At 37.4% G+C, this 15,644-nt stretch overlaps 2 protein-coding genes across 2 annotated transcripts; one reads left to right on the forward strand and one right to left on the reverse strand.

The window, feature by feature from the left end:
- Positions 1–114: 114 nt before the first annotated feature.
- Positions 115–3,783, forward strand: mRpL42 (mitochondrial ribosomal protein L42). The gene is made up of 4 exons (XM_045757568.2): positions 115–365; positions 1,823–1,959; positions 3,107–3,258; positions 3,393–3,783. The coding sequence occupies exons 1-4, from the start codon at positions 308–310 to the stop codon at positions 3,445–3,447; spliced, it is 402 nt and encodes a 133-aa protein (XP_045613524.1). The 5' UTR covers positions 115–307; the 3' UTR covers positions 3,448–3,783.
- Positions 3,738–13,253, reverse strand: Chchd3 (Coiled-coil-helix-coiled-coil-helix domain containing 3). Its single transcript, XM_045757562.2, has 6 exons — positions 13,042–13,253; positions 10,967–11,252; positions 7,897–8,080; positions 5,999–6,167; positions 4,782–4,988; positions 3,738–3,906 (listed from the first exon to the last, which is right to left on the reverse strand). Exons 1-6 carry the CDS (start codon positions 13,105–13,107, stop codon positions 3,877–3,879), a joined length of 942 nt encoding a protein of 313 aa, XP_045613518.2. The 5' UTR covers positions 13,108–13,253; the 3' UTR covers positions 3,738–3,876.
- Positions 13,254–15,644: the final 2,391 nt, after the last annotated feature.

The following is a 15,644-nucleotide window of genomic DNA, read 5'->3' on the forward strand; positions in this document are numbered from 1 at the left end:
AAAAAATGCAAGAATTAAAAATAAATAAGACTCGGTGACCCAGATTAGTTAACATGTTACATATGAATTATGTAAAGAGTGTGGTGAGATGGTGGGTAGTGATGGGTGGAGAGTGAGACGTGTGGTAGGGCCCCCACCACCACCACCACACCCGGGCTGCTTCACACACACATCTGGCTACACCTCCCGGCCTCACACACCTGCTCTCAACACCTGACTGCCTCTTAGTGCCAAACACCTGCGAGGGGCCCCCGAGACTGCAGCAGGGAAGGTGGTGGTGCCCCGGGCGCCAGACTGAGGGCTGGACATGGCACTGTACAGGGCCGGGAGGCTCCTCTACACCTCTCAAGTCTTCCCCAGTGCTGGTGGGTCTTCTTATTATTATTATATGGCCACGCTTTCTTTCACCTTGTGGATCTGTTTACCTAGGAGAACCAATAGATACCCTGGAGTTCGGTAACTGTTGTGGGGTCACACATCCAACCCCCAATTATCTTAAGTGGCTTTGCCAGAATGTTAAAACCACCAATATGATGTATTCTCACCACCCCATTGTTACCTTGTAATTAAATAAGTAAATTAATAAATAAATCTGAATCTGTGGATATAGTGGACACAGGCTGCTTATGGTCCCGTCTGGGGGGGGGGGTAATATAATCCTAAGGTAGACAGGTATTTTGGTCATTTATAGAGTAATTATATTATGTGCACTAATGAGGTCTTGTTATTTGTGCTAATAAAAGGCAAATAATTATCTGGTTAAGGAGATTTGTCAGATGCAATTAAGCCTGATTCCCCAGTAATTTCTGATAATTCGGTCTACTTTAGTTATTTTTTTGTAAATTATGATTTGAAATTACTGACGGTTTTGGCCTCCATCACCTTCTCATCTAGCTTGTTCCAACCGTTTACCACTCTGTTTGCGAAAGGGAATTGTCTTGTATTTCTTCGGCAGCTGTGTTTAGTTAGTTTAGATCTGTGACCTCTTGTTCTTGAAGTTCCAAGTCTCGGGAATTCTTCCCTATCAGTTTTATCAATTCCTGTTATTTTTTTTTACGTAGTGATCATATCGCCTCTTTTTTTTCTATCTTTTAGTTTGGCATATTTAATAGTCTCTATCCTTTACTCGTAGCTCTTGTCCTTCAGTTCTGAGAGCCATTTAGTTAAATGTGTTTGCACCTTTTCCAGTTTGTTGTGCTACTTAAGATATGGGCACCATACAGCTGCTTCATATTCCAGCTTTAGTCTAACAAAAATTGTGAACAATTTCTTTATTATTTTGCCACCTATGTATTTAAAAAGCAAATCTGAAGTTTGAAAGTGTTGCATAGGCTCCTCGCACGATACTCTGATGTGGTCCTCAGGTGATAGTTTTCTCTCTATCAGAATTCTTTAAAGATTTCTCACATAATTTTTAGGTTATGGGGTCTGTTCTCCTATTCCACCTTCCATTAACATGGGATTTATTTGCATTAAATTCCATTTGCCAAGTGGTGCTCCATACACTTTTGTCCAGGTCTTCTTGAAGGGCTTGATAATCACATTTCTTATCTTCCCTATTATCTTAGAATTATATAAACATGTTGACTGATGATGCTATCGTGACGATCTTTGGTGCAGTATTAAATGTAATTGCTTGATAGAATAGCTCTAAACTTTAAAATATTTTAGTTTAGAAAAAGTTATACTGTGCTTATTAGTTAAGATTGTTAGATTAATAACCTATGTATAAGTACAATAAACCAAACAGAACATGATTGATAAGAAATCGGAAACGCTTACTGGTGTGTTATGTATCAGCGTACAGTATTATCTTAATCAGGCCGATGCGCACAGCTGAGCAGCTTCCAGCAGGCCTGGAAGGCTAGTGGCAGAGAGGAGGCTGTGGTCGTGACTGATGACGGGAACACCATTGTGTGCTGGCATCCTGAACCCCAAGTGCCATATGAAATGACCAAGGTTTGTTCAGCTCCAAGATTAATAATTTTTTTTTAAGCTTTGAGAGTCATTCTAGGGAAGGTAACTAAAGCAATGCATTCATATTAATAGTACAGTACTGTATTTACATTTATTTATTTAACCTTGGTAAGTATAACAAATTTTCAGTATTTCTATGTACAGTACAGTATTCTGTGTCCAAGGATTATTTGAAATTATTTTTACACTAGATAATTACCCAAGTAATTACCATAGTACCACCAGTTAACATAGTAAGAATGTATAAAAGTAATTTTGTGTATTAAAACTGATTTGTGTAAAGGTTAATCATTGTCACATTTGAAATGGTTTTGAAAGCCTTATGAATCTTAACATACCACCATTCTTATTTTTGAGCTTCCCATACGGAGCAAAAGCTATCCAGTTGAAGTTATGGTGTTAATACTGTACAAACTAATTTTTATGTTTTTCCCTTAGCTTGCTGCAGCTGCTTAATCCCTTATGGTGTTTATGGTCCTTTTTCCATTTCCCATCATTACCTTGAACTTGGTTGTTGAAGAAAAATAAATAAACCCTGAAGTGTCTGTCCAATACAGGAGTTTGTTGAAGTCTTTCTGTAGTAACCGACTCATTAGCCTTGAGTTATAAACTTGAATTATATTCTAGATAAACCCTTCATGTAGAATATTTGGATAAATTGAGAGCAGCAATGGGCCTGTGAGATTCTTGGGAGGATTGCCCTTGCTACCTCCCTCCAACTTGTCTGACCATAATCCTGTTTTACTTTTCTATCTGTAATGTACTGTATTACCTTACCTAGTTAGTGTCTGCAGTTTTTTCAGCTTGCCTCTAATTTTACATCAGATTTTGATGGGCAATATCAGATAGTTGGAGTTGGGGAAAATTGGTCTACCTAGCCTCTTTCTTGCCATATCTTGGTCTAATGGTTTGTTGAAGAGCCTTGTTAACAAGTAAGAGTACTTCTGCAGCATCCATGGTAATACCTAGCCTAGCCCTACTGCTTTTTTTTTCAAGGAAACTACTAGAGCAACTTTATTTATCCACTCACTGAGGTAATGTTTTGATTTGATGGGTAAACACTTAGTCAAATGTTATTACCTATACTTACCTATTTGTACTTAGGACTTATACCTTTCCACCATTTCAGCCATTACCTGAATTGCCCCAAGAATCTGACTCATTATTGAAAGTTCAGTACAACAAAGAAATGAAAGATTTATTCCGAAAGAAACACCCATTCTTTATAAACAAGGATCTGAGGGAGATTACTTTCACTACAAAGCATGAATGGTTCCCAAGGTGAGAAACTACCCAAGCAAAATGGTTAAATTTGATTGTTCATGTACAGGTCTATTGTAATGTAATAAAATTTATATTTGTTTTAAAAATATATATATTTGGCAATTACTTAGTACCCATAAAATTCTTTTCAGGCCCGAGAAGCGCTTTGCCAAAAAAGCTCCTCCTAGAGATAGAGAATATTTGTGATTATGGATCAAGCATCAGGTGACAACATTCATTAGTATGTCTGTTTACGTGTCGCACCAGTCATAACACTGGCCGAGTAACTGGTAACTTTAGTATGCAAATTGTTTATTCAACTTTAAATACCATGTAGATGTAAATACCCATTTTTCCTGAGCATGCTTCCTATACTGTGTTATCTAATCTATAGAATAATACCTGTACTGAAGTATGGATTGGAAGGAAATATTTGAAACTAGCATTGAGAAATAGACGTTTTTAATAATGCACGTGACAGGAATATGAAAACAGTATTCATGTAAATATTTTACTTATTAAAAGACTTCAAATAATATACAAGTTTAATTCCAATCCTCTAGAAACATTTAACATTCCCAGGGTACTGTACAACAGAAGTAAATTCTTGACTGCAATTAACTTCATTCCTTGTAACTAACTTGCTCTCTGCTTCATTAGAGATTGCTGAAATGGAAAAAAATACTTTATCCACACAAGTTAATTTACAAACAACTTGCTACATTTAGTGATAGGAATACACCTACTGGTCCTAGTATTGGTTCATCCACTCAAATTATAGTTATTTGAAAAATCCTGGCCATATAATATGCTGGTGTGGTTCACAAGAGCCAACACTAGGGCATCAAGACTTGAATCGAAGAAGCTCCAGATGTACTCCACATTGCAAGATAATACAGAATGTGTTCAAACACTAACTTTAATCTTTACCTAGCATCACAAATGTATCGCCTTGTGAAAATTGGTGGCAATACCCAGCAGACAATAAGAGTAATATTAATTCAACATTAATGCATCATTTGCCATGGGAGTTTATATTACTTGCATAACTTGCACACAATTAAAAATTTTAAAATACAGTAATGCCTTAACAAGTAATCTGGGTAATGCCCTTTCCTCCTAAACACCAACCTATTACCCAAAACCCAATTCAACTGATACAATCTTTTGTAGACAATTTCTTTCTACCTTTTTAAATCCAGAAAGGTTTGATTAGGAAATAGCATTATATTACCACTCAATGCATGTAGTTTTTAAACATCTGACAAACACACTACACCCGCACAAAACACCTACCCACCCACATGCATTACAGCTCGTGACCCTGTAAACATTTTGAAGATCTCTAATCCTTTTAATACTTTGCCAACCTTTGATGTGTTCATGTACCTGGAATTTTACTAAATTTTTAACATAATTTAAAGCATATGCTGTGAAATATACTAAATATACTAATAACCAACACACAAGTGTTGGCTATTAGTACTGCACATGCATTACAAATTTGTGCTCAATTACATAATGTTAAACTATACACTCACCAAACGTGACAAATCGACACATTGTGAGAAGTTTTCCACCTCTCTTGCACATCGGAGAGATTGTCGTGGATGGTCTTGATAACAGCTCATTACAGCTTCTTGCTGATTCTGGCAAACTGGAGTACATGATGCATTTACGAATAACTTTTCAACATCTTTAAGAGCAGCAGTAACTTCCTCCTCAGAAATGCGAGCCATCTTGGTGAACTGTTCCCAGCACAAGATAAAGGGGAAAATACATTGATTACTAATACAAAGTGTAAATTTTTATGTCTAATGGCTTGTCTCCTATGTGAACATTTTAAAAAGAATGGCTTTGCAGTGAATTGTTTGTCCTATTTGAACACTTCTGAAGATATATGGAAAGACAAATAACACACGAGCCTGACACTTGGGCCATAAGCAACTATTCAAGGTATATATGCTTTACCTTTGCCTAATCATAGTACAATTTGTAAATGTTAAATATAACATTTCAGGAAACGAAAAATGCTAAAGATTTGACAAGGCGACTACTAGTTTAGCACTAAAGAAAAGGCCAAAAATGTCGCTTCCCCACCCCACAATAGTAGTGTATCGGGTAATGAATTTAATTTATAATTGGCTTAATGGTCACATTGATTTTTTTTGGGAGGGGGAGACCTTAAAGCAGGGCTCAAGCAAGATGGCTGGTAGTCATGTTTGTTTATGAACAGTGACACCAATTACATCTCTCAAACTTAGATCTAGGATTAATTCCCTTGGATAAAATTTATTTGAAATACAATTTGTTGCTAAATGAATTAATTTCAGCCACTATGATTTAGTTAATTAAAGGATACTAAAGCTGACGAACTGACACTCGTAGCTCGCATGAAAACCTTACTCCTCTTGGCAGAGTACACCGACAAAGTGAGAAACCTGTACCGTGCTATTCACTATCAGTAATGGGAACTCATTGACTAAGGTATATTAAAGTAAACTTATTAGGGCTTTAACAATGTTTACAAATTCCATTATGAATCTAAGTATTCACTAATCTTAAAACCGTGTCTTACTTTCAAGTGGATACATTTTACCTTGGCATTTATTTATAGATTTCTTACCCATATCTCTCATTTTCCTCGGTTAAAAATGCCTTTTTGGCCAATTAAATGTTTGATGCTTCCACCTCAGGATTTCATCTTTACACATGTCACTTCAAGTTTATATTACGTGCCTACTCTACAGCTGCTTACCTCCTTTTCTCTAGATTCCATCTTGGCACGCCATTCAAGACCGAGTTTCTTGATTTCTTCTTCCTTCTCCTCTCTTAACCGCATGACCATCAAGTGAGCTTCCTCTGCATATAATGACCATGGTGCTATGTTCCCACTTGGCTGACTAAATGAAGGGGCTGGGCTAGTTCTGTAAATAAAAGTTCTTAAGACAACATGCAACTCACCACACACACAAGGTGATCATGATCAACATTATCCTGACTGACTTGACTGACTGCTTTTCTGTCTGCCTACCTACAAGTGCCTCTTGTGGTCTGATAAATATCCTGGCTGAGATCAATGCAACATCCCCCATTGATATCTTTACTGTATTTCTTTAGCATTATTACTTTTTTGTTACACAAACAATTTGGGTTAGTGGATTGTGCTTTAGTCAGAAAAGTACTCCAGTAATATTCACACCTGTATAAGGTGTAGAACAGAAGTGTCTTATGGCTATTTAAACTATTTTTACAATATATGTTATAAATTAAGTACAATTAGATACAGTATTGCATTTTTGGTGTTTGGCAGTTTGGCAAAGCACCCAGGTAACGTACTGTACTGCCTATATTTAACCTATGGGCTCAGCGTTTCTAATGGGTTTCAAACATACTGTATGTGGCGAGTAAGTGTGTTCAAACCTGTGCCTCAGCAGGCAACAACATAAGACAGGGCTCGTGTGCAGTGTTCAGGCAGCACTTAATTTCCATGGGGGTTTTGTTTCTGTAAAACCTGCATTAAGTAAAAATGTTGCAGATAAGAGGTACTGTGTATAGTAGGAGAAAATTATTTACATTTCAGAGAACTCCAAAAGCCCTTTTTACTGAATAAAATTCTTGGCATTAAATATTAATGTTCAGATTTCACCATTTTCCAGCCACACTGTATAATGTGGTTGGCATGTACAATGCTACAAGAATGTAATGCAAAATCTTGATAAAAGTGCAAACATGAGATCTGCAGAACATTTGATAATTTTTACACCTGTCCAATATCAAAATTCCTCGGAGTATTACACTCTTGTGTATTCACCTAGTTGTGTATGCGGGGGTTGAGCTTTGCTCTTTCGGCCCGTCTCTCAACTGTCAATCAACTGTTTACTATTTTTTCCCCCCCCTCTCCACACCACACACACACACACACCCTAGGAAGCAGCCCATGACAGCTGACTAACTCCAAGGTACCTATTTACTGCTAGGTAACAGGGGCATTCAGGGTGAAAGAAACTTTGCCCATTTGTTTCTGCCTGGTGCAGGAATCGAACCCGCGCCACAGCATTACGAGTCCTGCGAGCTATCCACCAGGCTACCAGGCCCCATCCCCATTTATACAAGAACATTTGCATACCATCAACTCTGCATTCCTTAATACTGCTCTAAATGCAGCCTGTACTTAGTTTCCACAAAATTTTCAAATATGTACTGTAATGGCATATTCCATTAATGATGTGTGGTTTGGACATCATATCTTCAGCCACATTATTGTGACATTATCTGCACACTCCACTTATTTTTTGTATATCTGGCTTGTGTTGCTTCCACCTGTGCATCAAGGCTTCTGTACAAGAACAGTTCTGCTTGAGGTTTCTTTTCTGGCCGTGAGTCTATATTAAATTGGTCTTTATTGGCTTTCCTGCATAGATTAGGACCATGGAAGTTTACTGTATCAATCTTCTGGACATTACTGCTTACAGTATTGTATTTTATAATACAGTAACTTGTAACAATGTAGGGAGCACATTAAACTTGTGCATGAAAAGAACTTTTACAAGAATAAACACTTCTACACATTTAACTTTGATACCCACAAGAACTGTATTTATAAAATACTGAAAACAATAGCAGACCCAATTTCTTCAGTAGTACTGTACTTACTTTACTTTGCCGCCAACATCTGGTGGGACAAAATCCTCGACAACAGGCGATTGAGAAGAGGCAGGCGGTGCCTTTGGTGAAACTTCTTTAAATCCAATTGGCAAAGATAAGGATGGGGAAACCGTGATGGTTTTAGCCGACGGGTATGCATCAATTTCTGGTGTAGCCTCCGTTACTGCTGGAGCTGCACAGGAAAATAACATGTAATACACTGCTTATTTAACATATTCAAGAGACTTTTAGTTGTTAACCATTATTTTTAATGTGTTTGCAATGAAGCAAATATATCAAACATGTACCAGTATATCAAACATTTTAACTCGTACTGCAAAATAGATGAACTAATGCCTTGAGATATTAAACATTTATTACCATCAAGTACTGTCAATTTTACAAGTGGTTTACAAGCATCCTTAAACTAAAATGATAAAACCAACTTCCTATCAGTAACTAATACATAACAGGGCCTGACACGTCTTTGGCATGTCTAAGTGCAAAGACCACACTGTTGGATGTTAAGCACACTAACAAGGGAAGACGTGACAGTACCATGTACGTTATGTTGTAGCCATAACCCAGCATTACACACCACAGCAAGAGCCACAAACCAGTTAGCCATGAGGTTTTGGGAGAGGGATGGGGTTCGAGGTTCCACCTTAACATGCAAATTCATTAACACAGCAAAAATGGATTCATGATTTCTTTTTTTTTAATAGCCAGTCAAATGGCAAAAATAAAAGACATTTCTGGCCAGAATGAACCCAGTCTGCAGCCCCAGGTCTTCACATCCGATCACTAAATAGAGCACAATTCCTCTTTAAACTTTAATATAGCTGCATCTAAATCACCTTAGCAAAACTGACTGATGTGTGCAAGCATGAAAACTGATACTGCTAATGTCCTTTTTATTTCCACATCAGTGACCAAGAACGTTTGTTTAACCTTTTCCTTTGGCTCTTTGAATCAGCAGGAAACTTTATTGAAACTTTTATATGCAACAAAATATATATTACTCAAGTTTACTTTGTATTATACAATCAAATATTAAAGATATCAAATTAAAATATGACACCCATGTTGTAAATTATACTTCATGTACAATCTTGTTTCTTTAAGAAACAAAATCAATGAGCTAAATGCCTTACCTGAGTTTGCATCACTTGTCTGGCTTTAAATTTAAAATACAACAAAATAAGTACAGTACTGTATATTTGATTTTTTTGTCATTAGTAAAGGTAGTATGCAGTGTTACACCTGGTACAGTTCTGAAAACCTTAATGAAACTTAGGTCCTGGGCCAAGCACTGGAGGTGTCATTCAGCATTACAGTGATGTACTACAGGCCATCTCATGCCAAAGCAAACTAAACCATCAATGCCAATCAAGAAAATGTGCCTAACCTATCCGGTGAACTAAAAGTAATATTAAAAATAAGTTTTACTCTAAATGTCAGTACAGGTATTGATGAAAATAAACGGTAAGTATGTTGTAAGGTATGTTGTAATGTTTATATTTTTAAATTAAGATATATCTATCTTGAAAATGACTGGATTTGCAATCTGCATAATTTAAAATCATTTAAATTTGAGAACAACATCTGAAGGCAAAAATGAAATGCCAAGATATGGCAGTTTGAAAAAGAGCATCTCCATAAATTTTGGAGAGAGGAATGTATTAACTTTATTTCAGTCTATTAAGCGTTTCATAATGTCTGTGGGAAGATAATCACTAAAGCTTGTTATAAAGTACAGTATAGCCAAGTTAATTTGTTTCCCTCCCTGCTGCATGTCAGTAAAATATAAAAGGGGTATTAACTGGCAAAATCAGAGCACATCTGCACAATTGAAATGTAGAGGTAATCATAAAGATGGCAACTTAATAAGAACCAATTAAAATTATGTGGTTTGATGAAAAAAGTTGTAAATTGTAAATTTAAAATAATTAACTTTACTAAACCATATAATTATATATATTATAAAAATGGTTTCAACTGCAAGTATGCAGTTGAAAATGGAGAAATAAATGGAAGTGAAAATTAACTCATTTTATTATCAAAGTTTCTTTTATATAATGCTGTGTGTGGAGGTGTTAGAAGGTAAGATAATGCTGGGTGCTGTAATATGACAGCTGTGAAGAGTATCATGATTGGTATAAATTCAGAATGCTTATAATAATGTAGTGTATAAGAGTACAGTATAAAAAAGGGTGAAAATGAAATGTGGAGTGTTTGAAAAAGATATAATATGGGGATCACATGGTTCATGCAGATAGCCAGTGTCTGAGAAGAACTGGAGTCTGTATATGAAAAAATGGGTGGAGGGAAGGGGGGTAAAAGGAACTGGAAAGAGTGAAAGGTTTGTGTGGTAACAGATCCTCCTGTAGAATCATCTAGTGTGGCCTCCCCAGGAGGAAGCAAGGCTGTTGGGGCTATACTGATTGAAAACTGTAAAAATTCCCAGAGTATTGCTTGCAAGAGTAGCTAGAATATTTGGTCTTTAAGGGCATGTGTAGAAATTTCAGTGCCACTAAATTTACTTGAGATCTCTTACAAGCCCACCACCCCAGTAGGTTTTAAAATTGTTTAAAATCTGCCACCAGTGAGTAGGCTACATGGCCCAATAACACTTGGGACCTTCCTTTCACCTCATACAAAGACTTTAATGTTGTCCATATTTCAGTAATGCTAACATGATAGGATTTAAATAAAAACAATAACAATTAAAAGAGGATAAAACATTATGCTGCTCTATATTTTACAAAACTGATGATGTAATCAGCATTTACTATTACCCTACATCTACTTCCACCTCCAACAGGAAAGGCAGTGGGCGTCTTAAAACAACTGCACTTAATCTGTAATAATTGGTTTCTTCAACTGTAATAGAGAGTTCCAAGATTCATTAGTGGAAATGAAATCTGGAAAAATTAAATCTATCTTGCATAATTATCCACAAGCAGAGAAGGCCAAGGTTCAGCATTTTCAGCAACAGATGGCAGTATAAAAGGAATAGATTTTGAGGCATTATCTAAAAGAATATCTACTTGCAAATTAGCCAAGGGCCGAGACTCACCCACAACTGGTGGTTCAGGAACCAAAGACTCTGGGGCCACAGGCTCAGATACCAAAGATTCTGGAGCTGCTGATTCACGAATCAAAGGCTTCTGATTAATGAGCTCAGAATCTATAGGTGTAACAACAGGGACTTTAGGAGCCCCTGGAACCTGAGAAATGGAAGTTACAGGTGGAGCCACAGAGGCTACGTGTGGTTCTGCAGCTGTTGCTGACCCTAGAGCATCCGCTTCTGCCTGCTGACCTTCTATTTGACCTCGAAGTCGATATGCTAACGATTCCGAAAGCTGTAAAGGATAAAATTTATTAACAAATCTTCGTGAAGTAACATTAGCCAGCAGAGCATTACATTAAAAAAAATTATTATAAATAAATACTGGTAGATATAATTAGTACTGCATCTGAAAATAATATTGGCACCTAAAAGACCTTAGTCCCATTATTATAATTAATGAAAAACCAAAAGTTGAGAAATTCTTTACTTAGCATTGTCCAGGTGAAGAACAGAGACAACCCTTTGTTTTACACATACAGTACACAAACACATGCTGTTATAAACCCATGGAACTACCTTGCCACTGAAGCAGTAAATGCTAATATAATGCTTAATTTTAAAATGCAACTATAAAATCATCAGGACAAACAGGAGGGGGGGTGGGGACCTTAAAAAGCTGCCAGCTTCCTGTCCTCATTGAGTCCCCTGCAGAGATAGTGGCCCTTGGGTAAATATTCCCATCCCTTCTCTGGCATTTCATTTGCATTTTAATTCTTTAGCCTTACCCTTTGGATTTGTGTCTCACAGATCAAATTTTGTACCTCAAAGCTATCTATATTTTATCCACACTTGATATGCAGACACTCGCCTTCCAGTGGAATTTATTGCTATTTCAAATTCAAGCCATTGTAATCTGCATACCAAGAGCAAGTTAATTTACATCTTTAATTATATGCCATTTAATTAATTTAGGCAATGGGTTATGCCAAGTTACTAGAATATCAAGAGCAAACGGTTGCCACTTTTTTTCTTTCTTTTAACTGCAATCTTGCTGCAAAAAATTACTATATAAATACTGTACCACAAGATACTTTAAACATTGATCATTAGTGGAAGATTAAGTTCAACATTGGTTAGTGTAAAATCCTGAATTTATCCAAGGACTACCATCTTCCTAGGGATACAAGTCCCATCGTACACAAGATGATTCGCCAGCGGATTTTGAAACTTACTTAACCTAACCTACCCAACTGAGCAAATACAGCCTAGCATAACAATATATACGCTTTTAACGAACAGAAAAAGAGCTTTGTCGAAGCATCTTGTCCGAAACAACCAGTCCCCCTCCCTAGTAGCCTCAATGGGAGGACAGGAAGTCAGGGGGTTGGTATAGATCCCCACCCCCCCCTTCCTTCTCATTTTTCCTTGGAAATGGCAGTGGCATTGTCCATCAGATGAATGATGTAGAGTTGGGCAAATCATTTTGTGAATGAGAATACAAGAAGCATAGTCTAAAGGCTTTTTTTTTTTATTTTTTTTTAACCCTGTAGCACTTACAGCTCCGTACATTAAAGGGTTTTGGCAGCTAACACACATGTACATTACCTTCACACTATTATATTACCTTCACACTATTATATCATGTTTGGTGGCACGAATGTTGAGAAGTCCCGCTGGGTCTGACTTTCACTGACAGGATTTGTGGGTGCAGCCCCCTGACAGTTTCCACAGATATTAATATATGGAGACGAGTAGACAATCAATAACTACATTATCTTGATATCATCTGACACGTTTTTGGCAGCGCTGACAACTGTCAATGTTGTTCACCCATTTAAACTGCCTAACCCGACAGTGGCCCTTACCTCAGAAATTAATGGTTACCATAAATAATGTCCGGTGATCCCCAGCCAAACTACAACTGTATCTCACAAATACAAATATATGTAAATACATGTAAACCGTTATTTCGCAAAACTGAGTCTCATTCCAATTGATAATGAGAGCAAGTTATGATACAAAAACAATATTATACATTGTTTATAAGATTATGGCCGTGATTAATTGAAAAAGCTTCTCACCTTGATGACGCCGGCCTTATCATCATTGACCAGTGTGATCTTCCTGGTGCTCTGAGCCGTCCCCATGATGGCCTCCTCACACTTGTCACGCTCCTTGCCAGCTGTGAGGAGCTCAAGACATCCCCGGTGGTCACACACAGACAGACAGACACAGTAGCCAGCTGACCTCCACTACCACCAGCTGCTGCTGCTGCTGCTGCTGCTCCAGCACCACCGCTGCGCCTACCTGCCCGCCGCACCCCGCACTAACACCCGCCAACTTCAATTCCAAATTATGTACCTAATTTATTTTGTCAGGGACAGGCAGTTTGTGTATATATATATATTTACGATGCATGTCTAGTCTATTGTATATTAGGCTGCATTAGCAAACATTTGGTACGGGATAGGGGATTATCTATAAACGTTGACAAAATTGAAGTGGTGATCAAGATCTATGTATTTCTATTGTATATTAGGTTGCACTAGCAGACATTTGGTAGAGATAGGGGAATATCTATAAACGTGAATTAAATTATTATCTTCCAATATCATTTAAATGATATGAAATCATTTCAGAGCTCAAAACATCTCATGCCAGTTGGTCTAAAATCATTGGCAACTGGGTGTTGGAAAGTTCCAACACTTAATTTGCTAATCCTTAGTACAACAGGATGTATTTCTTGTAATTATTATATAATAAGTATAATTAACTATTATTAATAGTTATAATTAGGCGTCATAATTAGCTAACACTACTAACCAGTAATGTTAGTCACAGGTTATTGTCACAGGTTAAATAATAATAAATAAATGTTTATTTAGGTAAGGTACATACATACAAGAAATTTTTACAAAGATTGGTGGACTTATAGATAGAGCTAGTACATACAATGCCTAAAGCCACTATTACGCAAAGCGTTTCGGGCTTAAGCAAAGCGTTTCGGGCATTTCGGGTTTCGGGTTATAGAGTTCCTCCAGCTCCTCAGATGGCGGGCAGGAACCATGGATGCATTGAGCATTTCCTCTCTGGATCACCACAATAAGGCGCCGAAAGAGGAAACTGGCGACTCCCGGGTCTCTAATTGTTTAAGTTACCTTGGAAACCAGTTTCTTCAAAAAACTAGCAGCACTTTTAGCCCAGGCACCAAGTGTCTCAGAGGCAATGGGGACAAAATTGAAGTGGTGATCAAGATCTATGTATTTACGAGACTTGGCTGCTTCCCGGTGATTGGCAGCACCTCCTGCCTGTGCAGCACTGAAGTTAACATAGGTGTTAGCTAAAGTTGAAACGCAATTATAGTCCCACACCAATTGTTTACCATTCATCCAGGGGTTCACCGTGATCCCGTCTGGGCGACTGACAGGCTCTGCAGTATGGGGGGAGGGGGCAAAATGTAACCCATTGCAGTTTTCAGTAAGCTGCATATTTTCAGTATAACAAGTCGTAATTTGCGACACCATATATGTGTAGTGAGCCAAAATTCGATTAAGAAAAAAACGCTCATGAGTCAGATTTCCGATTTTCCGATATTTTGAAAACTGTAGAGGGGGGGGGGCAAAACGTGACCCATCGCCATTTTCAGTAATTGACAAAATTTCGGTATAAAAAGTCGCAGTTTCAAACTCAAAGTATGTGCAGAGCCAGAATTTGACTCAAAAATGACGCTCAAGAGTCTAATTTTCGACATTTCAGATATTTTGAAAACTGCAGGGGGGGTTTGGGCAAAATATGACCCATCACCGTTTTCAGTAATTGGCATATTTACGGTAAAAAAGTCGTAATTTGAAACTAAAAATAGATGCAGAGAGTCAGAAATTGCGCAAAAATCACGAACAGGAGTCGAATTTCCGAAATTTCCGAAATTTTGAAAACTGCAGGGGGGTTAGGCAAAATATGACTCATCGCCGTTTTCAGTAATTGGCATATTTTCGGTATAAAAAGTCGTAATTTGAAAATGAAAATAGATGCAGAGATTCAGAATTCGGCTTAAAAATCACGCTCAGGAGTCAAATTTCCCACTTTTCAGATATTTTAAAAACTGCAGGGAGGTTTGAGTAAAATATGACCCATCGCTGTTTTCAGTAATTGGCATAGTTTCGGTATAATAAGTCATAAGTTGAAAATGAAAATAGGTGCAGAGAGTCAGAATTTCGCTCAAAAATCAGGCTCAGGAGTCAAGTTTCCCACATTTCAGATATTTGGAAAACTACAAGGGGGTTTGGGCAAAATATGACCCATCGCCGTTTTCAGTAATTGGCATATTTTCGGCATAAAAAGTCGTAATTTGAAAATGAAAATAGGTGCAGAGAGTCAGAATTCCGCTCAGGAATCAAATTTCCGACATTTCAGATATTTTGAAAACTGCAGGGTGGGGGGTTTGGGCAAAATATGACCCATCGCCGTTTTCAGTAATTGGCATCTTTCCGGTTTAAAAAGTTGTAATTTGAAACTGATAATAGGTGCAGAGAGTCAGAATTCGGCTCAAAAATCAAGCTTACGATTCAAATTTCTGGGGTTCAAATTTCTGGGATTCAAATTTCAGGGGTTTGGGCAAAATATGACTCATCGCCGTTTTCAGTAATTGGCATATTTTCGGTATAAAAAGTCTTAATTTTAAACT

Source organism: Procambarus clarkii, chromosome 67 (assembly GCF_040958095.1).
Source record: "Procambarus clarkii isolate CNS0578487 chromosome 67, FALCON_Pclarkii_2.0, whole genome shotgun sequence".
NCBI lineage: Eukaryota > Metazoa > Arthropoda > Malacostraca > Decapoda > Cambaridae > Procambarus > Procambarus clarkii.

What these genes read in the sequence shown, in the direction of transcription:
- mRpL42 (XM_045757568.2), top strand. Translation starts at nt 308, where the DNA reads ATGGCACTGTACAGGGCCGGGAGGCTCCTCTACACCTCTCAAGTCTTC. An exon ending in TGCCATATGAAATGACCAAG is followed by an intron (nt 1,960 to 3,106) that starts GTTTGTTCAGCT and finishes CCACCATTTCAG; the next exon opens with CCATTACCTGAATTGCCCCA. An exon ending in AAGCATGAATGGTTCCCAAG is followed by an intron (nt 3,259 to 3,392) that starts GTGAGAAACTAC and finishes AATTCTTTTCAG; the next exon opens with GCCCGAGAAGCGCTTTGCCA.
- Chchd3 (XM_045757562.2), bottom strand. Translation starts at nt 13,107, where the DNA reads ATGGGGACGGCTCAGAGCACCAGGAAGATCACACTGGTCAATGATGAT. An exon ending in TCCTGAACCACCAGTTGTGG is followed by an intron (nt 8,081 to 10,966) that starts GTGAGTCTCGGC and finishes TTTCCTGTGCAG; the next exon opens with CTCCAGCAGTAACGGAGGCT. An exon ending in GTGTCGATTTGTCACGTTTG is followed by an intron (nt 3,907 to 4,781) that starts GTGAGTGTATAG and finishes TTTCCATTTCAG; the next exon opens with CAATCTCTAATGAAGCAGAG.